Genomic DNA, 25,758 nt, shown 5'->3' with positions numbered 1-25,758 from the left:
AAAGGTAAGAAGAGATGGGATACCCTTGTCTTACTCTGTTTTCACCCTTGAAGTAGCCTCCGTGAACTCTATTGACGTTAACAACAAAATAGAATGAAGAAACGCATTGTATAATCCAATCAATAAAAATCATAGGAAAATCATAAATAACTAGAATGTCTTGAATGGCTTCCCATCTAACAGAGTTAAAAGCTTTCTTGATGTCTATTTTGAAAGTCACTCTCGGGGATATTTTCTTTTTCCCGTAGCCTTTGAGAAGGCTTTGCATGAGAAAAATATTATGGGAAATTGTTCTACTGGGAATGAATGCAGACTAATTAAGACTTATAATTTTTCCTATGACTTTTTTAAAACGTTTAGAAATTATTTTTGAAATTATTTTATAAACCACATTGCACAGGAAATTGGTCTGAAATCTTGTACTTTTTCGGGCACCGTAGTTTTGGGGATCAAGTTCAGGACAACCGTGTTCCATTGTGTTAGATAAAATTAGACCGGTTCACAGAACTTAACACATAAACCTTCCTTGCAGGAACAAGTAACCGGACCGGTCAAACAAATGAACCGGCTAAAAAGATTAACCGATCAAGACAATAAAACTGACCAGGAACATTCGGAACATGACCGCACAAAGAAAGGATCGGCCAAAGCTAAAAACCGGAAACACCAGACAGCCGATTAGCCACAAGGCAAAGGAATGACCGGAAGCTGCCCGGTTAAACCAAAAGACCGGAAGCCATCCGGTGAAAAGCCAAAATGACCGACTAGTATAAGAAGACAATTCGGGTATCTGTTGAAGATGATACCAAAGGAACAGACTGAACATTTCCATATCCATACAAGTCTGAGGAAAGTCTACAGGCTGCAGAAGACAGTCCTACAGGATCTTTCCACTTTCAGGATAAATCAAAGGCAATCTTCCAAGTACAGACAACTGTCTAACCAACAGTTACCACATTGAGTAAAAGACAAACCTAGCAGGTTTATCTTACACACCGGAAGAACAGACTGCAAAGTCTGTAGAGTTGACCGCTAGGTCTGAACAGATGACCGCAGAGTCTGAATCACTGAACCTCTGCTCAGCCAATCAGATTCAAGAAAGTGAAATATGACCGTTGGCATATTTCACCTATAAAAGGAGCAGTTGAAGAAGAGTAAATGAGACACACACAGTAAGACATAAGTGATACAGCGAGCATTTAATTCACAAGTGATAAGATTGTATTCTATCTCTAAGAAAAAGCCTAAGGGCTGAAGTTGAAGTGGAAGTGTGTATTTTACAGTCTCGGTGTAAATTGTAAGGGTATTATCGAGTAGGAAATAAGTCTCGATTGGATTGTACTTGTATTCCTTAGTGAATATCCTTCTCGCGGTTTCGAGAGGATGGGGTGAAGTAGGAGCTTTATCTCCGAACATCCATAAAATCTGTCTTGTTATTTACTTTCTGCCGGTTCCATTTTCTAACCGACCCGTACTAACTTACCTACACCGTCCTAACTTACTTGACCCTATTCAAACCGAATCAGTAGGTTATAAAAACCGACCCATCAATCTTCAAACCTTCATCATCCAAAACCGGCCCTGCCTATCATACTAGTGTGCTGCTTCAACCTGAAACAAACCTCTTCTGCGCTTGAACCTAGTTCAAGGGTTTGTGACAGTTTGTGTAGTATTGAAACCCCGGTGTTAATCTCTAACCGGATTAATCACCACCTTTTGAGTGATAACTGCTGAACGGTCCAACCCCGGTCCTCCAGCGGCGACCTAGATCCTAACACATTGCTTTAGCATCTTTCTGTTCTTGAAAAACTCTAGAACCCCATTAACATCATTACCCACAACCACCAATTATCCTTGAAGAACTGTGCGTTGAACCCATCTGGACCCGGACTCTTATTCCCATCAATACTAAACAGAGTCTCTTTAACCTCAATTCTCGTGACCACCTTTATTAACTCGCGACTATCTTCAACTAAGATTTTCCTATCAATTATCTGATACAGAGTATTCAGGTGACTTTGATGTTTCTTTTTAGTACTCATTAGCTTCTTATAGAACTCAATAGCCAAATCTTGCACACCCTTTTGACCCTAAACATATTCACTTTCGTCGTTATTCATCATATACACATTGTTTCTCATATTTCTGGCCTTGCATTTTCTGTAGAAAAAGCCGTATTTTTATCACCCAGTGAGAGCTAGTTTTGTTTTGAATTTTGTCTAATAAAGTTCTTTTTAAGGAGACTCAGCTTCCTGAAGTTTTCAAGTGAATCCATCTCATCCTCGTTGAGTTGTTCATCCACTATCCCCATTTAAAAACATTTTCTATACCTCATCTAGTTTCTCTCTTGCAACTAGAATTCTGTTGGAGATATTGTTGAACTTTTTCTTGTCGAATATTTAGAGATGATTCTTCAGGAGCTTTAGTTTCTCAAAAACCCTGTACATACTAGATCCCGTGATTTGCTCAGACCAGACACTTTCAAGAATATCCTTGAATTTGTAATTTTCTATCTAGAAGTTGAAGAATTTGAAGGGCCTCTTGAACCTTTCCTCCTTCTCCAAAACAGTTTTATTGGACAATGGTCAGAGATTCCTGGGTTTAGAACATGAAGTTGACTTCTTTGAAATTGGTTGATCCATTTCTCGTTGATTAGGCATTCCTGCTCCTACCTGATGTGCTCATTCCCTCGCGTAGAAGACCAGGTGAAGAGTTCCCAGAATTAGTAGGCTCAATGCATCCCATATCTCTGATGCAGTTATTGAAATCGATCATATCTTGAGTGATTTCAGATTCTGGACTACGATCGGCTTCATTTCTAGTTGCATTGTAGTCACCGAGTGCGGCCCAAGGTTTATCACCACCAATCCATGTCAACAAGAATGTATAGCAACTATTTGGATCGAAAAAATACCGATAAAAACCAAGAACATAGAATTTAAAAAAAAAAAATCAATTTTAAGCTCAAATTTCTAAATTTTTTGAATTAAAGCAATTTGATCTGATTTCTTTCAACAGAAAGTTCATATATGATATATAGAATGATTTTAAATAAAGAAATTCCATAATCAAGCTTAAGAACAAGATCAAACCGATCAAAGTAGGAAAATTTGAAGAAATTCAAATTTTCAATTACAAAATAAAATATAGAGCTCCTGGATTGATACCAACATTTGGAGAACACTCTTGGGGGGTCTTGGAAGCTATCCAGAAGCCTAGATCGAAGCAAGAGTCACCGGAGGAGGTTTTGACAAAAACCAATTTTGGATGGATTCTTAAAATCTTCTTTTAGATCGTTATCTTGTGTAATTGTTTGATGTTCTTCGATGATTTGGTCTACAAACCATAGGGGGGTATTTATACCAGGGGAAGGTCGGTTGAGGAGGGGTAATTCATGTCGAAATTACCCTCCGACGAACTTATCCCTTAAGTTTTATTTAGTTCGTTGACAGCCTTATCCATGGAAGCGATGACGAGGGGAGCACGTGGCTGAAAAAATCAGCGGATTTGTTGGCCTATGGAGGAAGCTAAAGCTTCTAGAATAAATGCGTCAACAACGATCGCAAATTCGGCGACCCTGTGTTCGATCGGAGATGACGAGAGAAAAAACGTCGTTTTGGGTGACGGGATGTTGGGTTCCGTTAGAGTTCCGTCTACGGTCAGCTCGTTTGACTAATGGCGTTATTCCGTCCCATTAATTGATCGAGTGTGGGCGCGCACGCGTGACTCTGCTACATTCGGCTACGTGGGAGTGCGCTCATCTAATGGTCCATAATCCTGTTACAAAGATTAAAAATAACTTCTGGCACACTGGATTATTAGATTTTATTTTTATTTAAAGAATTATTAAAAATTGATGTTAATATCTTTAATTTAAACGTTTTTCTTCACAAAAAAAAATTATTTTTAGAATCATAATAAAAGTTATTATCATATTTTATTTATTTTTTGTATTTTTGGGAATTTGGGGTTATTTTATTTAATTGTTTTAAGTCATAAATTAAACATAATTCATGATTAAATCACAATTAAATAATTTTAACCTCTTTTTTAGCCTAATTTGAGTAAAATAAATACAATATTTTATCTCCAAATTATTTTTAGAATTTTGAATAATTTTCTTAATTAGGGTTTAATTATCCTAATAATTAACACTGAATTAGGATTTAATTCTTTTTTGAGTTATTTTGAATATAAAAATCAAAATATTATTTTAATATTATTAAAAATAATAATATTATTTAAAAATAGGGTAAGTCAATTTCTCAGGTTTACAATAATATTAAAATTTTATTTATATTAAAAATTATTGTTAATAAAAAATATGATTGAATAGTTCTCTACGAGAATTCGCCAAAACTAAACATATTCCTCCCATCCCATGTCTCATTGTCATTCATAATTGTCAAGTGATAACAACATTATCTAGATTTATGATATCTTAAATTCAACTATTTTAAATCTCAACCATTGTTACAAATTCCAAAGTTTAACAAAAATATATATATATATATATATATATACATTTACCTTATTAAGTTTAATATTTAGAGGATATAGAGGGATGATACAAGAAGCGAATGTGGTGGAACGAATGTGGGAGCGAAGCCACCTGACATGCCAGGTAGGTTAAATTTTAATTAATTTTATTTTCTTTTTCCACGTAGGATAATACCCCCTCAATTCAAACTCCTCTCATTTCCTCTCAACCATTCTCTTTCTTCAATCTGAAAACGCTCAAAATTCTCTAAACAACCCTCTCTTCAAAAACTCACTCCGATTTCTGATCAATCTTCAATCTATCTCCTCCGTTAAAAATCACTCTCATTTCTGATTAACAACCTTCTCTTCGATCTTCATTCTATCTCCGGTAAACTCACTACCATTTCCGCTCAAACTCACTCTCAAATCCGTTTAAACCCTAGCCTAAGTATCCGCTCAAACTCTAACCCTAAATATCCGCTCAAACTCTAACCCTAAATATCCGCTCCGCTCAAATGGAATCCGCTCAAACAATGACAGAGAAGAACAAAAACACTTTAGGTAAAAGGAAAAAGCCAGATAGAGATGCAGTGTTAACTTCAGATAGAGCTGAAAGGTAAGTTATCATTGTTGCACTATTTCATTTACTGTGTCCCCTGTTCATTGTGGATCTATTGCAGCGTTAACTGTCTCCTCTTGTTTAATCTTCATTGAATCAGTTCTTTATTTTATGGTATATGATTAACTGTCGATATATCTATATCATTTTATGAAGCAGAGGTATTAGGAAATGATTAACTCTTTGTTTATGAAGTAGAGGTATATGATTAAATCTTTGAAATTTAGGTGAGTGGTATTAGGAAATGGAGAAGATAATAGAGTTATGATTAAAGCAGCTGTTATGAAATAAGACAGGAAGAAAGACAGTTAATAAATATTAAGCTTAAATTGTTAATATTGTGTTGTCTTGTGTGTTAGACTATGTTGTCCTATGTGTTAGACTATGTTGTCCTGTGTGTTAGACTATGTTGTCCTGTGTGTTAGACTATGTTGTCATGTGTTTTTAATTATGTTGTCATATGTTTTTAGTTATGTTGTCATGTGTTTTTAGTTATGTTGTCCTATGTTGATTACAGTACTAATGTCTTCTTTATTATTTTGCAGAAGATTTAGTGGGGTGGTATATAACAGGAATAACATGAGGGTTACTCACTCTGACCCCTTAATAGTGTTTGCGAAGGCTGCTTCTAAATGCAAGACCACAACTCCAGCAAAAATAATACAACCTGCGAGAAGAAATACGATTCGGGTTAAAAGGAGCCCAGAAACTTTTCCATTAAGGACCTACCCAAATGCGAGCAAAAATATTCATTGTCTATGAATCCAATACCTATCGAGGATTCTACAATCCGATTCTAACATTTATCGGATGAACTTAAAATACAAGACCAGAAAGTTGTACAAAACCAAATTATCCGAAACAGTAATGTAATGGTTTTATGTTAGTATAATTAAAACATTTACTTTTGAATAGTATTGTTAGCTGATCACCATCTTTCTCTTCAATCCAAAACTATTATTATATTATCTATCTGTGTGCTTAATTCAATTCAATGTAATGGTTTATATTTATAATTGAATAGTATTGTTAGCTGATCTCTTAAGAATGGTTTGTCAAAGTTGATGATCCTAGTTGTTGTCGTTATTGTGCTCTTTGAGCCAGGCATGGACAGAGGCAGCAAGAGTCCTACCGGAGTTTAGTTTTATTATTATTATGATTAAAAGTAGTAGTTAAATGGTGAATGAATACATACATGATGATTCTGGACATATTTTGCTAAAAGAAACAAAAAATAAAGTAAGAAAGAAAGAAAGAATGAATACAGTCTTTGCATCATCATGTTTCATTCAATTCCATCAATTCCTGCATAAAAAGAGTTCCATTTTGTATCCCACAGTATCTATAAAATATACATGGCCTTATTATGGGAAGTATATCATTTCATTTCAAAATAAGAAACATAGACATCCACTACTCAACTGATGATGAATTCATCAAATTCAAGAAAGTAAATCCAAAACAATGTTATCTTTGGGAAACATATTATTAAACAAAGTTATCTTATGATGTTGTCCCCACATGAATTATCTTTGGGAAACATATAATCAGATACATGATGTAATTGACCCGACAACAATGAAGTAAATGATAGTTGAGTCGAGACTAGATGGGCGGTGAAGTGTTGATTCCATTTCTCTTGCGTTGATATTAGAGAAGGATTACTTGTTGCGGTAGTATCCTAAAACAAAAATAACAAACGGAGTATTAAAACATAGTGTAAAAAATAGGACAAGATAATGTAATACATAGGACACGATAGTGTAATACATAGGACAACATAGTGTAATACATGGGACAACATGATGTAATACACGGGACAACATGGTATTGGACATAGGACGAAATAATTGTTGACACTAACCTTATTTCTAGGAACTGGTTTCTTCATTGTTTTCTCAATGGCAGACTGTTTCCGTTTTGTGGGTGGTCGCCCTCGAGTTCTTACCTTGACGAGCGAGTGGATAACTTTTTTGGTTGGTTTGGAATCCGTCGTACAATTTGAAGATATCTTGAACTTTTCTTTCATATCTTTCATCACTTCATCTAAAGCAGAACAATTAACTTGGAAAATAACCAATTGTTGATAAGTTATTTTCAGAAATGAACGACATCCCAACATTGGGAATTTTGTCTTCGGTACATGGTGATGATGGTTCATCCATAGGGCTACATAAGACAAAAAAGAGAAATCAGCACAAAGAATACATAACAACACATGAACAACATATTGCAGTAATACATGACAACATATTTAATAAAATGCAGGTAGACATATTGGATAAAACGCATTAAAACGAAAAAAAATATAGTTTAAAACACGAAACAACATATTACAATAATACAAATGACAATAGAATATTAACATTTCGAGTAACTTAAATATTTACAACACATGACAACAACGTATAAAAATACAGGACATCATAGTTTAGGACACGGGACATCATAGTATAAGACACGGGACAACATAAAACAAAACAGAGGACAACACAAGCCAACAAAAATATTAACAGTTTTACACAGGTTTTTAAAAATAACAGAATATTAACAGTCTAACTACATAAACAACAAAAAGATATACCTATTTATGTCCCCAATTGTTGATAGGTTATTTTCAGAAATGAACGACATCCCAACATTGGGAATTTTGTCTTCGGTACATGGTGATGATGGTTCATCCATAGGGCTACATAAGACAAAAAAAAGAAATCGGCACAAAGAATACATGACAACACATGAACAACATATTACAGTAATACATGACAACATATTTAATAAAATGCAGGAAGACATATTGGATAAAACGCATTAAAACGAATAAAAATATAGTTTAAAACACAGAACAACATATTACAATAACACAAATGACATCAGAATATTAACATTTAGAACAACTTCAATATTTACACGGGACAACATAGTTTAAGACACGGGACATCATAGTTTAAGACACGGGACAACATAGAATAAAACAGAGGACAACACAAGCCAACAAAAATATTAACAGTTTTATACAGGTTCTTGAAAATAACAAAAATATTAACAATTTTATACAAGTTCTAGCTATATTGGTTCCTACACATAACAATCACATAACAACAGAAAAACGTGAATCCAAGAAACAAACAGAAGAATAATAAAACGAAGAAAAAAGTAAGCTATGATGGCAGAGAAGATATACCATTAGAAGAAGAAGCTAATCGGGCAGTCAGACAATGACGAAGACGAATCTAAACAAAACGCAAGGAGAAGACGACGAGGATGAAGACGAAACTAAAGAACAGAAGGACGATGAGGATGAAGACGCAAGAACAGTAAGAAGTTAAACGACGAGGATGAAGACGAATCTAAAGAATGTAAGGAGAAGAAGCTAGACGGCGCGGATGAAGACGAATCTAAAGAATGGAAGGAGAAGATGATAAACAGCGTGCCGAGGGTGAAGAAAATGGAAGAAGAAGAATAAAGAGGGTTTTGTTTGATGAGCGGGAAATGATTTGAGGGTTTGCTAGAGAGGAGATGTAATTTTTTTCTCTTTCCTCCGTGGCATGCCAGGTGGCTTCGCTCCCTATTTCGTTTCCCCAATTCGTTCTCTATATCATTTCCCTTATAGTCTATTTTCTCACGTCTTACAATAACTAATATACTTTTTAAGAGTAAATTCTAGAATTTGTTTTTAATCATATATAAAAACAATCAAAATAAAAAGATGATGAATGTCAAAAGTATTGAAAAAAGGAACATTATATATTAATGCCACAAGAAGCACACAAGTTAAAACAATTATATCTACATAGTCAAGTTTAGTTTAGTTGTCTCTAGCAACCTTATAAAAAGAAAGAACATGAACTGTATTTGCTGCAACAAACAGCAAAACATCGTTATCATCTTAATCTTAAGTAGCATTCACACACACATAACTAATAATAATAATACATCATTTCATCCATCCCGATCTAAACAAAGAGTCTTCATCATAAAGGTAACAATAAGTCGCAAAGCTTAGTATCTGTACTCATGGGAGTGATGATCTTCAAAAAATGGATTATAATTATCACTCATCATCTTTGACTTCTTATCAGTCTGCACTTAGCGAAACGGTAAACACTTAGCGAAACGGTAAGCACTTAGCGAAACGATAAGCACTTAGCGAAACGATAAGCACTTAGCGAAACGATAAGCACTTAGCGAAACGATAAGCACTTAGCGAAACGATAAGTACTTAACGAATCTTCCCTGAAACGGAACCAATATGAACCAAATAAGAACAGGTTAAATCGAAGAGTTTGAAATGAAGATAAGATAATGGAAACATTAACATAAATCGAATTAGGTTAAGGTTTGAAATAAAGATCTTCTTCTCCCTTTTTCTTCGACCTTCAAATCCTTAGAATCCTTCACCTGCATGCAAAATAAGTTAAGGGTTAGAGTTTGAAATGAAGATCGTGTAAATAAAGACATAAATCGATTTAGGTTAGAGTTTGAAATCAAGATCATGTAAACTCCGCCGCCTCCGTCGCCGCCGTCAAAGAAAGAACAAGAGAAGAGAGGGAAGAGAGAGAAAGAAAATGAAGGAAATGGAAAAATTAGAGTATTTATACTAAACCTAATCCACTTAGCGAAACGCTAAGTCCCTTAGCGTTTCGCTACAAGGGCAATTTCGTCAAAAAAAAATAAAATGACCACGAATGCAATTAAATTTATAATTTACCACCAACTCAAATAACTCAATCTTTAAGGTTATTTCGTCAAATTTCCCCTTTATTTTACTTGCTCATCACAAACTTTAATGGACTCTTTTCTAAACATATATTTTAATTTATTACAAATCTCCAAATATAAATAAAGATGTTGAGATTCATAATCTTTAATAGTAAACTTTTGATTTTGTAACAACGATTCAGAATCTTTAAATTTAAGAGATCATAAATATGATTAGATAATGATATGTTGTTATTACGTGATAACAAGGACATTATGATGGATTTTGTTTGCTATCCCGCCTCCGTTAATTGATGGGGATTTTGTTTTAATATCATCCTATATAATTAAGTTTCTGAGATTTTTCGGCCCTATTCTTTAAAAAGAATTATTTTTATAAAATTATATAAACGAGTGTTTTTAATATTATATATATTATATATATTATTGTAATATATTAAAATTTTATATTATTATAAAAGAATAAAGTTAAAACTCTTTTAAAATAGGAAGAATAAATAAATATATTAATGATATTATATATTTAATTTTGTTTATTAGTGCAGAATCAGGTAAGATTAGAATGGGACATAAATACTATTCTGTAAGCAAATTATAATAAAATCCCCGTGACCATAAATGTTTTAGTGTCTAAGATTTTTTTTTAGGTATCCACATAATGTAAAAAAAAATTAACATTGGGTCTACTTCAAAAAAACAAAAAATATATATTAAGTACATCACATATTTGTGGGATGTATTAGTGTTTGCTCAAGAAATTAAGCTTAACTGTATATATTGAAATCCATTAATCATTATTGTGTTGTCTAAAAATATGTTGCCAGCTCTCAGCATTTAGGGGTGCTTGGTTCAAATAAAGGAATGAGAATAGGATTGGGATTGATAGATGTGTGGAATGAGAATGGATATGATTGATAGAAGTGTAGTGTTTGGTTAAGAGTTTTAATCATTCTCATTCCCATTGATAACGTTTGGATTTATAAGAGAAAAAAGTTATAAATATAATTTTGTTATTAAAATTATGATTAATTTTAATTTTATTTTATTAAATTAAAAATATAAAATATTATTATTTTTGTAACATAATTGTTTAAAATATATAAAATATTTAAGTGACATAATTTAATAAAATATAAACATCTAATATTTTTCAAAATAAAAATAAAAATATTTATAACAAAAAAAAATGTTGAATGTTTCAATTTTTTACTAATTATAAATAAATAATTATCTATTAATTATAAATAATATAAGAAAAAGTCTTTCAAATATTATATATTTTAAATTAAATATAATATTTTATTTAATAATATATTATAACATGGTATAATTTTTTTAATAATATTTTTTATTAAATTATTTCATATTTATTTTTTTAATATTTTTTATATAAAATTGTTATTTTATTTTTAGTTTTATATTTTTATATTTTAATTAATTTATTATAATTTTATTATTAATATATAATATTTAAAATTAATTATATTATTATTAGTTATTGTAATTATCACTAAAATTTTATTTTAAATAATTCCTTAATATTATTTAAATAATTGAAATTGTTTATTCATAAATAAATAAAAATTTATTATTATATTAATTATAAAATAACGTATAATATAATTATAAAATATATATGATATTAAAATTATAATTATAATTATGAGAGAGAAAATAAGAGAGTGGAGATAATGGAGAGAATGTGTATCGCTCCGGAATGAGATTCATTCCTCCCAATATAGAGAGGATTGGATGATTCCTGAGTATTCGAGAATCAAATCAATATCCTGGAATCAAAACCACAAACCAAACATCTCATTTCATTCCCTTTCCCATTCTTGAGTACAAAAACCACTTACCAACCATGCCCTTATAATATACCAGTTGGTAAGATCTTTCATCTTACATGGTTTGTGTATAAATTCTATAAGAACATATTTTCTCTATTTTTGAGAAAATGAGATTTCTAATAGACTCTTCTCAAATTGTATTGCATACACATCTTTTCCTTATACTTATTGTTATTCGTTTATAGGAATTAAATATGACAATTCATTACTAGTTTTACTCATATGCAACTTTTGATTCCATACAGAAATTTGGTTTAGTTTCACTTTTAAAAATTTGAAGACTTGCTCAACTATTGTTTAATAGTGTTTGAGAATTTTGAAACGAAGAATACTTTTATATTGTAATCAAGCGATGTGAGATGGGTAAATGCACAGGTTATTCAAATCTAAAACAGGAGATCAAGCACACAACAAAACAACACCAGATTTACGTGGAAAACTCTCTCAACCTGGAGGGTAAAAAAACCATGGGACCAACCGACAAATTTCACTATAAACAAGAAACGGATACAAATGTTCTTCTCTACTTTAAACCCAAAGTTGAGGTATACAAACAGAGAAAACCAAATTCATGTAGACTCAAGCTAGTCTAGATATAAGACAAGAAATTGGAACCTAAAGGTGAAAATGTAAGAGATCTACTACCTCCTTCTCTTCTTCTTCCTCTGTTTCTTCTTCTCTGTTTCTTCTCTTCTTTGCAGAATGTTCTCACTCTCTAGCAGTGATAGAATGAGCAGCATTCTTAAGTTTTTCTTGTTTAATTAAATGTCTGATTGGGCTGGACCCAAAGGCCCAACAATCTTCCCCTCCAGCCCACGGAGAGAGGCACACCGATCTTCAAGTCGTCACTTGGTATTCATGCCGACAAGCTGACAACAAAGCTCGAGCTTGTCTTTTGGAACAATCTTTGTAAACATGTCTGACGGGTTTTTATCCGTGTGGATTTTCTTCAGCTTCATCTGTTGGTTTTCTATTACATCTCTTAACCAATGAAACATCACATCAATATTCTTAGTTCTAGAATGATATGTAGCATTATTGCTCAAATCTATGGCACTCTGGCTATCACATAAAACAATTGCATCTTCTTATTGCATACCAAGCTCTAGGAGAAATCTAATCATCCACAATAACTCATTACCAGCTTCAGTTGTTGTAATGTATTCTTCTTCTGTTGTTGACAAAGCTAGACATTTCTGCAACTTGGATTTCCATGACACGACTCCCCCTGCAAAAGTAAACACATAACTCGAAGTAGATTTTCTGTGATCTAGATCTTCATCCATATCAGCATTTGTGTAAACTTCTAACACAGTTTCACCAAATTCAAAACTCAAACACAAATTAGAAGTGCCTCTTAGATATCTAAGAATCCACTTCACTGTTTCCCAATGTTGTTTTCTTGGATTAGAGAGGACCTACTTACCACACCGTCTGAATGCGCTATATCTGGCCTAATGAAAATCATTGCATACATCAAACTCCCTACAGTTGAGGAGTATGAAACACTTGACATTTCATCATTTTCTTTCTATGTTGATGGACACATCTTCTTGCTCGATTTAAAATGGCTAGGAAGTGGACAACTTACTTCCTTTGCTCCTTGCATGTTGAATCTTTGAAGCACCCTTTTAATGAACTTCTCTTGTGAAAACCAAAGTTTCTCATCCTTTTTATCACGAGTAATCCTCATTCCCAATATTTGACGTGCTTGACCCATGTCCTTCATGTCAAATGTCTTGGATATCTCCTTCTTCAACATGACTATTATCTGAGCATCATATCCTACAATGAACATATCATCAACATAAAGTAAAAGAATTAGAAACATTCCATTAGAAAATCTTTTGAAATAAACACATGGATCTGCCTTGGTTCTCTAGTACCCATGACTCATCATAAAAGAGTCAAATTTCTTGTACCACTGTCGCGGAGCTTGTTTCAAACTGTATAGACTCTTTTTCAATTTTCAAATCATGTTCTCCTTTTCTTGCACTTCAAATCCCACTTGTTGTACCATATAGATCTCTTCTTCCAAGTTATCATGAAGAAATGCAGTTTTTACATCAAGTTGCTCAAGCTCAAGGTCTAAGTTAGCTACTAGACCTAATATTATACGAATGGAAGTCATCTTTACCACTGGTGAGAAAATCTCCTCAAAGTCGATGCCCTATTTCTGTCCAAAACCCTTTACAACAAGTCGAGTTTTGTACTTCATAATTTCTTTATTTTCATCTCTCTTTATCTTGAACACCCATTTGTTTCTCAATGTCTTTCGGCCCTTAAGAAGTTCCACCAGCTCATATGTTCCCATTTCTTGCAATGATTTCTTCTCATCTTTCATTGAATTTTGTCACTTAGCTTTGTCTTTATGAACTTGTGCCTCCTGAAAACATGTTGGCTCTCCTTCTTCTGTCAATAGAATATAATATGAAGAAGAGTACCTTTTATAAGGTTGGTTCTCTCTTTCAGACCTTCTTAATGGGGGCTCTTCTGGATTCTATTGATGATGTTTCTCCCCCTGCTCAGAAACATCATAAATAGTCTCATCATCATTACTATTATTCATGTAAGAGGTTTCCTAAATGACCTCTTCATTATATTTATCTTCATTAGTTATTGTTGACTGTACATGTGAAAGAATTGATATGAGTTTTATAGACTCATCAACTCTCTCTAACTTCTCGTTGATTTCTATATTTATCCTATTTTAACCCTAGAAGAATACAACATCTCTATATCTTTTTTGGGTCCCATAATCTGTACCCAAATTCCTCGTTTCCATATCCAAGGAAAATACATGAAATTAATTTATCATCCAACTTGTATCTTTGCTCATTTGAAATATGCACATATGCTTTGCATCCAAACACCCTTAGATGCGAGTATGAAATATTCTTCTTAGACCATACTCTTTCTGGTATTTCAAACTTCAAAGGAACGGAGGGTGACCTGTTTATGAGATAACAAGTTGTGCGAACTGCTTCTGCCCAAAATTGTTTTGGCAACTTTGTCATCTTCAGCATGCATCTCACCTTTTCTATAATGGTGTGATTCATTCTCTCAGCCAAACCATTGTATTGTGGAGTTCCAGACACTGTTTTCTCATGTCGAATTTCATATTTTACACAATATTCTTTAAACTCCTTGGAGGTATACTCTCCCCCGTTATCAGAGCGAAGATATTTCAGCTTATTGTATGTCTTTCTTTCTACCATGACATGGAACTCTTGAAAGTAATTAAATACATGGTCTTTCGTTCTCATGAAATAAACCAACACCTTTCTAGATGCAACATCAATAAATGTTAGAAAGTATCGATTGTCACCCAATGACTCCTCCTCAAAAGGACCACACACATCAGAATAAACCAAGTACAACACATTATGTTTCATTTCTGATGTTTGACTAAAAGAGACTCTATGTTGCTTACCAAATGGGCAGTAGTCGCATAGATCCAAAACCTCATCTTTGGTTGAGGGGATGTGAAGTTTCCTCACTAGAATTCGTAACCCTTTCTCACTCATGTGGCCGAGACGTTGATGCCACAGATTTAGAGAGTTTCAGCTTGTACTACATTCAACCCATTCTTGAGTATCTTTACATGGGTTTGGTATAAGGAGTACCATGACTTCCCTTTTTCTACAATCATTGATTCTTTGTTTAACTTCCATTCTCCACTACCAATGTAATGCTTGAATCCATCTTTGTTCAATGCATCACCTGATATCAAGTTTAGACGCATATCAGGAATATGTCGCACATCTTTCAGTGTTAACTGATATCCCAACTCTATATGTAAAAAAATATCACCAATACCCACAATACTCGAGTGACTAGTATTACCCATTTTTAATGTACCAAGATCTCCAGCCTGGTAAGTCGTGAAGAACTCTCTATTTGGTGTATAATGATAGCAATCACATGTATTAACTATCCACTTAACTCCTTGGTGACCTTCTACATGTAGATATTGTTCTTTTTCATAAGAAAGAATCACTACATCATCTGCAGTTATTGTGATGTGGTATTTCTGTTTTCATCATCTTTCTTCTGATTTTTGTCTTCATTCTGTAGTCTTTTCCAGGCTCTACAATTTTTCTTCATGTGACCTTCTTTACCACAGTGATAACATTGTCTTCCCTTAGATTTTGATCTTCCTCTGGACTTGTTATGGCCTCTTGATTGTTGTCGATATTCAGCTCTTCCCCTGTTCTCTGTGATAAGGGTTTGTGCACTATTTGTATTAATTGACTTCCTTTTTGTCTCCTCATTGAACAAGCTACTAGTAACTATACTCATAGTAACAACACCATTTGGAGTTGCATTACTAACTGTCACAACCAATGTCTCCCCAACTGTTGGGCAATGATACTAAGAGCAATAAGGCTTGCAAATCATCTTCTAATGTTATCTCCATCACTGACAATTAATTAATCAAGCTCTGGAACTCATTTAAATACTCAGCAACACCTGCACCTTCTCTGAATTTCAGATTTACTAACTTTCGAATTAGAAACGCTTTGTTACCTACTGTTTTCTGCTCATACAATGACTCTAGTTTCTTCCACAACTCATGTGCACTCTTCTCACTTGCTACATGGTGGTACACGCTATCATCAAGTCATTGTCTGATTGTGTCAACTACTTTCCGATTCAATTTTGTCCAATCACCGTCAGACATATCTTTTGGCTTCGCATTATCTCCTTCAACTGGCTCATACAAGTCTTTATAGTAAAAAATATCCTCTATTTTGGATTTCCAAATCTGTCAGTTATTATTTGTCAACCTGATCATTGTGCTATTGCCTTCCATCTCAACCTACAAAAGCACTATTCAAAAAATAAACATAACAGCTCGAATACCTTTGTTGAGAATTTTGAAACGAAGAATACTTTTATATTGTAATCAAACGATGTGAGATGGGTAAATGCACAGGTTATCCAAATCTAAAACAGGAGATCAAGCACAGAACAAAATAACACCAGATTTACGTGAAAAACTCTCTCAACCTGGAGGGTAAAAAATCACGGGGCCAACCGAAAATTTCATTATAAAGAAGAAACGGATACAAATGTTCTTCTCAACTTTAAACCCAAAGTTGAGGTATACAAACAGAGAAAACCAATTTAATTTAGACTCAAGCTAGTCTAGATATAAGACAAGAAATTGGAACCTGAAGGTGAAAGAAAATGTAAGAGATTTATTGCCTCTTTCTCTTGTTCTTCCTGTGTTTCTTTTTCTCTGTTTCTTCTATTCTTTGCAGAATGTTCTCACTCTCTAGAAGTGATAAAATGAGTAACATTCTTAAGTTTTGCTTGTTTAATTAAATGTCTGATTGGGCTGGACCCAAAGGCCCAACAAATAGATAAGCATTGTAATCGTCAAAATTCAGTTGTTATTGAGAGATTATCAATCCGGCCCCGGTCCAAAGATAATGCAACCTATGCGTAAGCATAAGCGCATAAGCCCAAACCTTAGAGGGCCTTTTAAAAAATAAAAATATGTTTTTCTATAATTTGATCATTAAAACTATAATCACTATGCTAATAAAGGATAACTAAAAAACTAACTTATGCTACTTTTATTAATTTTATATTAATTTATTATACATTTTTATATCATTTTTTAAAGTATTAAAAAAATTTGTATAGGCTCCAATAAATACTTAGGGCCTTTTTTAGGTTGTTCTTGAGGGGGGTGGACACCAATATCTTAATTAGTTGATATTGTTGCCTCTATGCTTAATGGAACTTGTAGTGTTGGTCTCTTTAATATATATATATATATATATATATATATATATTTTGTTTTTAACTTAACAAATTTAATGTATATATAATAAATCCATTATATACGTTTATTTCATTAAATAACATAAAAAATTCTAATAAATATATGAAATTAAAATTATAATATGAAGAGATATAAGAATGTATTATAAACTTTTTCAATAGAAATGTATTAATTTAAAGATAGTAATCATGAAAAGGGTATGAACATAACTGGATCCCCTAATTTTAGCCCAATAGGTAGCCCGAGAACTAAATAATTTTTAAAAAAACTATCTATTGTAAACGAGTAGATCAAAACCGAATAATTTCATACTCAAATTCTCTGTTCGTTTGACATATATTCGGGTTCGAGTTCGTCTCAAAACTCTTATGTTAGAGCTCGAGCTCGACTAATATATATTTGGATTGGGACGAGTTACTCGAACTCAAATAGTTTAGAACTTGTTTCGGTATAATTTAAAAAAATATATATATTATTCATATTTTTAATTAATTAAAATTTTATTTAACATTTGACATTATAAGTTAACTTTTGTTAAAAAAATATAAAAACCGAACATTATGAGATGTTTTTTTAAAGAATCAAACTATAGAGATGTATTAATTAACGTCTCTAAGCTTTTTGGAGCAATCGTCTTCTTCGAGTTCCCCTCTAATAAATATATTCTCCATAGATCGCCATGGATCTGATTATTCAATCATAGCTTTAAAACTTTCATCTTTGTCCCCACTTGATTGTAGGCCCCCACCGACTGTTTCCGACTGCTAACCAATGGGGGACACCCACGTGGTGAAAATCAGATGGGGATACATTGGAGAAGCCTGAGATTGATTTCAGACTAGTGTGAAGTGAGAAGAAGACGAGCAAATGTTGTACTGTGTTCTTACTATCTCCGTTAAAGAAGAGGAAGAAGAAGAAGAAGCTATTGTGATTATAGGGTTATTTTAGGGACAAGGAAGACAAATCTTGGTTTCCTTCATCTCAAGAACAAAAAAGGTACAATTGAAAGCTACCCACTTCATTCATCCAACAGTTTCTTTTTGTTGTATCTGTTCTTCCAGTTTGCAGAAACCTTTCAACTCATTAGGGTCTATCTGTTTGAAACTCATGTTTACTTTTCTTTTTGTTATGTTTTCATCATAATTGTGATTCCATGAGGTTGAAATCCAGTAACTTTGACCTAAAACAGTGGTTAGGGAACCATTTTTTTGCATTCTAGGTTTCTGATTCAATCTAGTTTGGCTGCGTTGAGTATCATTCAGAACCCTAATTAGCTACTTCATAACTGATGCTATGCAGGAAAGGATTTTGTAAACATATTTGGGAAGATCTGGTCATGAGTCTACTGGCCATAACATGCTTGAGCCAAGGGAATATGATATACCCATTCTTTTACTGTTTTTCGTTTTGTTTCCTCTATTTGCGTACATATTACTAGGAAAATGGAGTGAGACTTCAATGAAGAAAGAGATGATAGATCATTTAGCTTTGTTGGCTGCTGAAGAAGCGTCTAAAGCAGAAGCTATGACTGCTTCTGATGTCATTCCTGTGTTGCCATCTCCAAAGAATATCGGTCATTTATGCGCTAAGTGTTCAGCTCCAGCTACAACTCGTTGTTCACAGTGCAGATCTGTCCGATACTGGTATTGATTTTATTTCGAAACGCCTTTTATGTTAGATTTCGTATAGTTGATAATTTTAATTCATCAATATTACGGTGTGCAGCTCGGGGAAGTGCCAGATAATTCATTGGCGACAAGTCCATAAGGACGAGTGTGTGCAACTAGGCAAGAAGTCTTTGGATGTTTCGACATCAAATGAAGTTCTTGAAAATGGAAATTTGAATCCACAATCGTTTTTAGTTGGCAATAAGAATCAGATGAATGAAATTCCCTTTTCTTCTAATGATAGGATACATCAATCTAGTGGCTCTGTTACATCTACTGAGGCAGGGTTTTCTGAAACATCAAAGATCCCTACCATGGAAAGAAGGTCGAAAGACAAACGGGGTTCTCGAAGATCTAAGCTTAGAGGGGAAGATGGAGTTATATTAGACTCTTCTGAAGAAACAGCCAAGAACAGGGTCTTTAGTGATACAACATCAGACGAGGTATTTATAAGCTGTTTATTTGATGATTCAATGAAAATGTATTTATAAAATATTTTAAAAGAAATGGGAAAATAGATCAATTTTTCAATTACCTCTTTTAGATTGTGTCCAAGTGAATTCAAATAAAGATGAAAAGTGAGCCATTAGGAGAGTAGGATTTGTCCAATTGTTTTGGTTGCATATAGATATCACTAAGGAATCAACAGAGTTGTAGTTGTAAGAGATTTTTCTTCGTTTGGTAAAACAAGTGTGGCTTGGTGGGATCATAGTTCATTAGATAAAGGAAACAACGATTTTTCACTTTTTAATTGAACAAACGTTTTGGCATCTTTTGTGTATTGCATACGCTCTACAATAACATTGACCCTTAAACTTTCTTCGAAGAACAAAAATAATAGAACTGATTAGACCCATATTGATAAATCATCAAATCACCATCCTTCATATTGTAAGAATTAAAAAAATACTATGATGGTTCCATTGCATAATGCTTTATTTTAATGTGTTGTTATCTACTTTACATATTTGTCTTTGATTCAGCTATCCCAAAGTTTCATCAATTAAAAAAGTATAGAAAAAAATAGCAAATGACTTATTCGCTCAATTGTGATCTTTGGTCTCAAGTTTGATTTTCACTGAAAGCACTGAAGTTAGGGGATCATAGCGGTGGTAATTTTACTGAAAGCACTATGCTCTGCCAGGGAAAAAAATCGTCAAAACAAAAGAAAATGAGTTGTTTCCGAAAGATAGTTTTGGTTGAATAATTTTTGTAGGTCTTCATTTGAATTAATCACTCTCTTCTTGATGTAGTTGAGTCAAAAAGGAAATCATGGGGCACCTGGGGTTGATATCTCTAGCGATTTTGGTCATGAACATGGAGTGTTTAGTACAACCAGGCAAGAAATTCATCTTGAAAGTCTTAACATCAATGATGAACCTGCAGAAAACATAACAAAGAGAAGCAACAAAGCCAAAAGTTCATCTTGTTCTTTAGGAACAAAGACACACGTATCTGAAATGGATGTAAAAAGACACGATTCAAACGATCCAAGTATGAAAACTGAAATTATTCTTATATTTTTTTGTTATTGATCATATATCCTTATTGTGCAAACTCTCTTGCAGAAGTCAGGCAAAAGGAGACGGTTAGAGGTTCAACCATGGGAATCATGAAGATGATTGGTATGAGGAAATCATCAAAGCTAAACAAACAAGAATCACGAGAAGTTTCTTGTGAAAAGAATAAGAAACTAAAGGTACGTTTGAAAAAAAAAAACTATCTCTTTGTATTTAGCCTCCAAGGTAAAGCTGATTTATTCTAAACTTGTATTTTATTTCAGATGCTTTTCCCTTATGAAGAATTTGTGAAGTTTTTTCAGTATGAGATCATTGATCTATCACCTAGAGGACTCGTAAACTGTGGGAACAGGTACCATTAGCAGTAATTCTCTTTTTTCCATTTTATAACCCGAATCCATTTATCATTGAATCAACCTATCAGAATTTTGTGTGTGGAATTTATAAAGATTTACAAGTTAAAAAAAAAATCTTTGGCGAATACAGGTTCTGACATAAATCTTATTGGCAACTCATTGTAATGCGTTTTCAGTTGTTATGCGAATGCTGTATTGCAATGTCTGACGAGCACAAAGCCTCTGACTGTCTATTTACTTGAGAGAGCACATTCCAGATACTGTGAGACTTTATAGATACAATTGCTATAAACTGCTAAAACAAAATCTTGCAGTTCATTCAATTCTCTTCTTTTTCAGGCCGTGTGAGAAATTGGTGCCTTATGTGTGAACTCGAAGAACATGTAACAATGTCAAGAGAAAGTAGGGGTCCTTTATCTCCTAGCAGAATTCTCTCCCAGATGCAGAGTAGTAACTCTCAGATTGGAAATGGAAGTCAAGAAGATGCTCATGAATTTTTAAGGTATGTTATATATTTCCAAGAAAAATAAAATTATACGTCGAAATCCACTATGGCTCGATGATTCCCTATCCGAATTTCCCATTTGGGGTGGTTTACCCCGGTAGTTACAGTAGATAACACTAATAAAAACTCTAAATTTATAATATAATCAATATGTTTTTAATTCATAGTTTATTAACTTTATTTCTTGGAGGAAGCCAGCAGCCATGGTACTCGCATCAATAAAAGCGTTCTTATTGTGAGTTGAACTTAAATATTTGCTTCGTAAGGGTAAAATACGCACTCTAGATTATGATTATAATCTTCAAATAATCCAAAATAACTGAAATCAAACGACTTCTTTGTATACTTGAAAAAATTAAACATTTTCTAGGTGTAGGCCGCATTTATAATAGAATCGAAACAGAAAATGAATGATTTTTTCATATTCAGGTTTCTTGTTACCTCAATGCAATCAATCTGTTTGGAGGGTGTGGGAGGAGAGGATGCAGTTGACCCTAAATTGCAAGAAACAACCTTCATACAATATGCTTTCGGTGGTCGTCTTAAATCAAAGGTTAAATGCTTGAGATGTTTTCACGAATCAGAACGGTACGAGAATATCATGGACCTCACGTTGGAAATTTACGGTTGGGTCGAGTCACTAGAGGATGCCTTGACCCAATTTACGACTCCAGAAGAACTCGATGGAGATAACATGTATAGATGTGGAAAGTATGTTTACATCAGATTTTGTTATGTATCTTTTTGGTTTCCACTGTTTCAATTGAAATAGTTTATATTTTTTTTTCTCTGAAAAGGTGTTCTGCTTATGTTCGGGCAAGGAAGCAGTTGAAGATACACGAGGCACCGAACATTCTCACAATTGTGCTAAAGAGATTTCAGGTAGTATTAATGTTTCTCTGCAGTTTATTTTTCTTTTTTTTATCGATATTTTGTTTAGTTTGATTGTTTTTCTCCATTGGCAGGAGGGAAGCTATGGTAAAATAAACAAATGGATAACTTTTCCTGATATGCTGGACATGATCCCATACATGACTGGGGAAGAAGACTCTCCTCCTCTCTACTCGCTTTATGGCGTAATTGTGCATGTTGATACTTTGAATGCTTCTTTTTCTGGGCATTACGTTTCTTATGTGAAAGATCTGCTTGGCAATTGGTTCAGAGTCGACGATACTGAGGTCTGTCCATTTCTTCTATGTAGTAATTGTTCATGTTTGCTAAATCATATTGGGCCATTTGCAAACACTTATCGGTCTGGATTTCTTTTTGTAATGTACATCACATTTGAAAATTGACACAAACTGAGAAATTTATTCACGATTTCTCATCTAGATCCAAATCAAAATCCAAGAAAGTGTTTTCAAATGTGCCATTTGCTAAATCCTAATTTGTGGGTACAATTTGGTTTTATCGCCATATCTCGGGAATCTGAATGACATTCGTCGTGATTTAATGACAGGTCCAGTCAGTACAATCGAGTCAAGTGATGTCTGAAGGAGCATATATCTTGTTCTACAAAAGGTAAAGCATGTAGTTTTTACAAATAGATTATTAACATGAAAATTGATATGCATCCAAATTTTAGATAAAAATAAACTTTACTAACTGCCTAATATATCAATTAGAATAAAAGAATCCTATTTTGGAAATAAGCTTACACATAAATGTTTTTTTTTTAATCTATGATATTTGATATTTGGTCACTAATAACTTCCTAAAATTCGAAAACAAATTTGATATTTTAGGCAATTAGTAAGGTTATATTCAAAACAATCCCCAAAACTTATAAAATTTGTTCAATTTTAACATAAAAATATGTATGCATACCATTTCCAGGTCATGTCCTCGCCCAACAAAGTCTTTTACCGATAAAGATAAACACAACCGTCATCAAAGTTCAGGATTCATAAAGCACTTTTCATCGAAAAATGTGAAGCCATCGTCAACAAGCAAAAACGAAAATCATCAACCCGAAACCAATTTCACCAATGGCAATCCATTAAGCATGGAATTGTCAGACGCAACTTCTTCCAGCGATTGGTCCATGTTCACAAGTTCCGACGAATCATCAATCACTACAGAAAGCAATCGAGATTCTTTCAGCACTGATTCGTCATACTCTTCAATATTTGAAAACTTATACGGGCCAGAATATTCATCGAATAGAACGATCAAATGTAGCATGTTTTCTGGTTCGAAACCCCTGACGAGATTCGCCCATGACAGGATGGTGAGTTCGTCTTATTTGCAAGGAGGAGAAAACACGTTCGAGGGAAGTTTACCATCCTCGGATAGCAACTATTGTTCAAGTGTATATTATTACAACCAAACTAGTAGCTATTGGTAGTAAATTGAACCATTTACTAGTTTTTGAATAGATAATTTCGAAGCGAAAAACTTATCCCCGGTTAGGAACGTGCATCTTCCTACCAATTTTGGTTTTCAAATACGGTTGAATGGGGATTGTAAGGTGCGATAATCGTTCATTTTGTAACAGGAGGAAATCGAAGTTTTTGATTTACATATCTTAGTAACTCTTGGCTTCGAATTTTGTGGTTTTGTAAGGTTTGAGAACCAATCATGCAGAAAAGAAGAAGAATTCATTTTTTTTTTAATTTTTTTTATTTCTTTAAGTTGAAGAGGTATTTTTGTCTTTTGAATATCTAAATATTATTAGTTTTTCAGATTATATTGTGTTTTAAAAATAGATATTTTACTTTGAATTTCAAAAATACCAAAAACAAGTTTTATTTGGATCAAAATTTTTGATTTTATTTTTTTTTGCTAGCTTTTCATATTTTTTTTAAAACTTTTTCAAACTCTTAACTTTATTCCCTAACTACAATACAATAATATGAGTTGAAGTGAAAAATATGTATCTTTTTCCTAACTTTATTTCAATAATCACTATTGACTCAAAGTTCATACATCAGCTTTGGTCACTAACAATTTAATCGGAGATAAACACAAATAAAGTTTTAGATATTTTTAACTAAGTAGGATAAAATGTCTATTTCCTCAAATACATTATGCTAAGTGTCTTCATCCCTTCTAATTTTAGTTTTAGTATAAAAGAAATGTATATGTATTATAACAACTACATTTCTTTGTGAAATATGACATAAACCTAGCTTAGGGAAATAGCTCATAAAATGTTTAAAAAACATAAAAGCTTATTTGATAAAGGTTAATAAATATAAAATTTTCAATTAAAAGTGGATTATATTTAGGTTAAATTATTAAATTTTTTTAATATTTAAATTTTATATAAATAAATTAATAATAATTTGATATTTTTATTCGAGACACGTAAGAATGACTTCACAGTTAACATATCATATTATTTAGACAAGATAATCGTTTAGATAAATAAATTTTACGATTTTAAATTTACGATGATAGGATTTTAATATTTTACGAGTTTATAAATATTTTTGATTTTACAATTTTATACAATTTTACATTAAAAAACAAATAAATTTATTTATTCAAATAAATAAATTAATATAATTAATTTTATAAATATAATTTTTGTTATAATGTTATTTACTCATTATTATTTTATAATTAATTTAATATTTAAATATAATTTTAAAATATAATTAATTTATAAATTTAATTATATATATAAATAATAAAAATAATATATTTTTTAAACTAATCTAGCCAATACAAACTGTAGCTCAAACTGAAATCAGGTTTTTATTTTATTGGTTAATAAAACATTTGGGCCTGATAAGTTTTGTTTTGGGCTCATGAGCCCATAAATTTTCATTTTGTATAAAACATCCTTCCAAACTGTGAATCAAAGGGTTTCTATAAGCGGGAAGATGGATCATATATGTCTACGCCGCCTTGATCTCTTTCTCACTTTACGAATAATCCATCAAACTGTTTTGAATCGAACAATGAAGATACAATCTTTTGACAGATCCTTTTGTCGATTGATACCCGGTTTTCTAGCCGTTGGTGTCTCTCAATGCTGCTGGATTTGATGTCTTCCTTACTCATCCGAGTTCTTTCTTTCTTTGCTTCATTTTTCAATTGTTCTACTTTCGACTTCGTTAAGTTTTAAACCCTTTTGGAATTCTTTATAAAACTGAGAGAATCTTTTTAGTTTGATTTTATATAAGGAAGGAAGGAAGATGATGATTTTAACAGGTACTTACGATGGTTTGCGTATCCAGATGTTTTCTAGGCGCGGCAACTTGTTTATTTTGCTGTGCCGATCATTCTAGGA

At 32.8% G+C, this 25,758-nt stretch overlaps 1 protein-coding gene across 1 annotated transcript; it reads left to right on the top strand.

Moving 5' to 3' along the window:
* Positions 1 to 18,192: 18,192 nt before the first annotated feature.
* Positions 18,193 to 24,131, top strand: LOC124945287 (ubiquitin carboxyl-terminal hydrolase 15-like). Its single transcript, XM_047485688.1, has 13 exons — positions 18,193 to 18,466; positions 18,770 to 19,113; positions 19,196 to 19,580; positions 20,391 to 20,631; positions 20,706 to 20,836; positions 20,921 to 21,009; positions 21,190 to 21,275; positions 21,353 to 21,515; positions 21,948 to 22,229; positions 22,316 to 22,400; positions 22,484 to 22,696; positions 22,978 to 23,039; positions 23,355 to 24,131. The coding sequence occupies exons 2-13, from the start codon at positions 18,827 to 18,829 to the stop codon at positions 23,863 to 23,865; spliced, it is 2,535 nt and encodes an 844-aa protein (XP_047341644.1). The 5' UTR covers positions 18,193 to 18,466; positions 18,770 to 18,826; the 3' UTR covers positions 23,866 to 24,131.
* The last annotated feature ends 1,627 nt before the right edge of the window (positions 24,132 to 25,758 follow it).

This window comes from Impatiens glandulifera, chromosome 7 (genome assembly GCF_907164915.1).
Source record: "Impatiens glandulifera chromosome 7, dImpGla2.1, whole genome shotgun sequence".
Classification (NCBI taxonomy): domain Eukaryota; kingdom Viridiplantae; phylum Streptophyta; class Magnoliopsida; order Ericales; family Balsaminaceae; genus Impatiens; species Impatiens glandulifera.
This window is presented reverse-complemented; position numbering and strand designations above follow the sequence as displayed.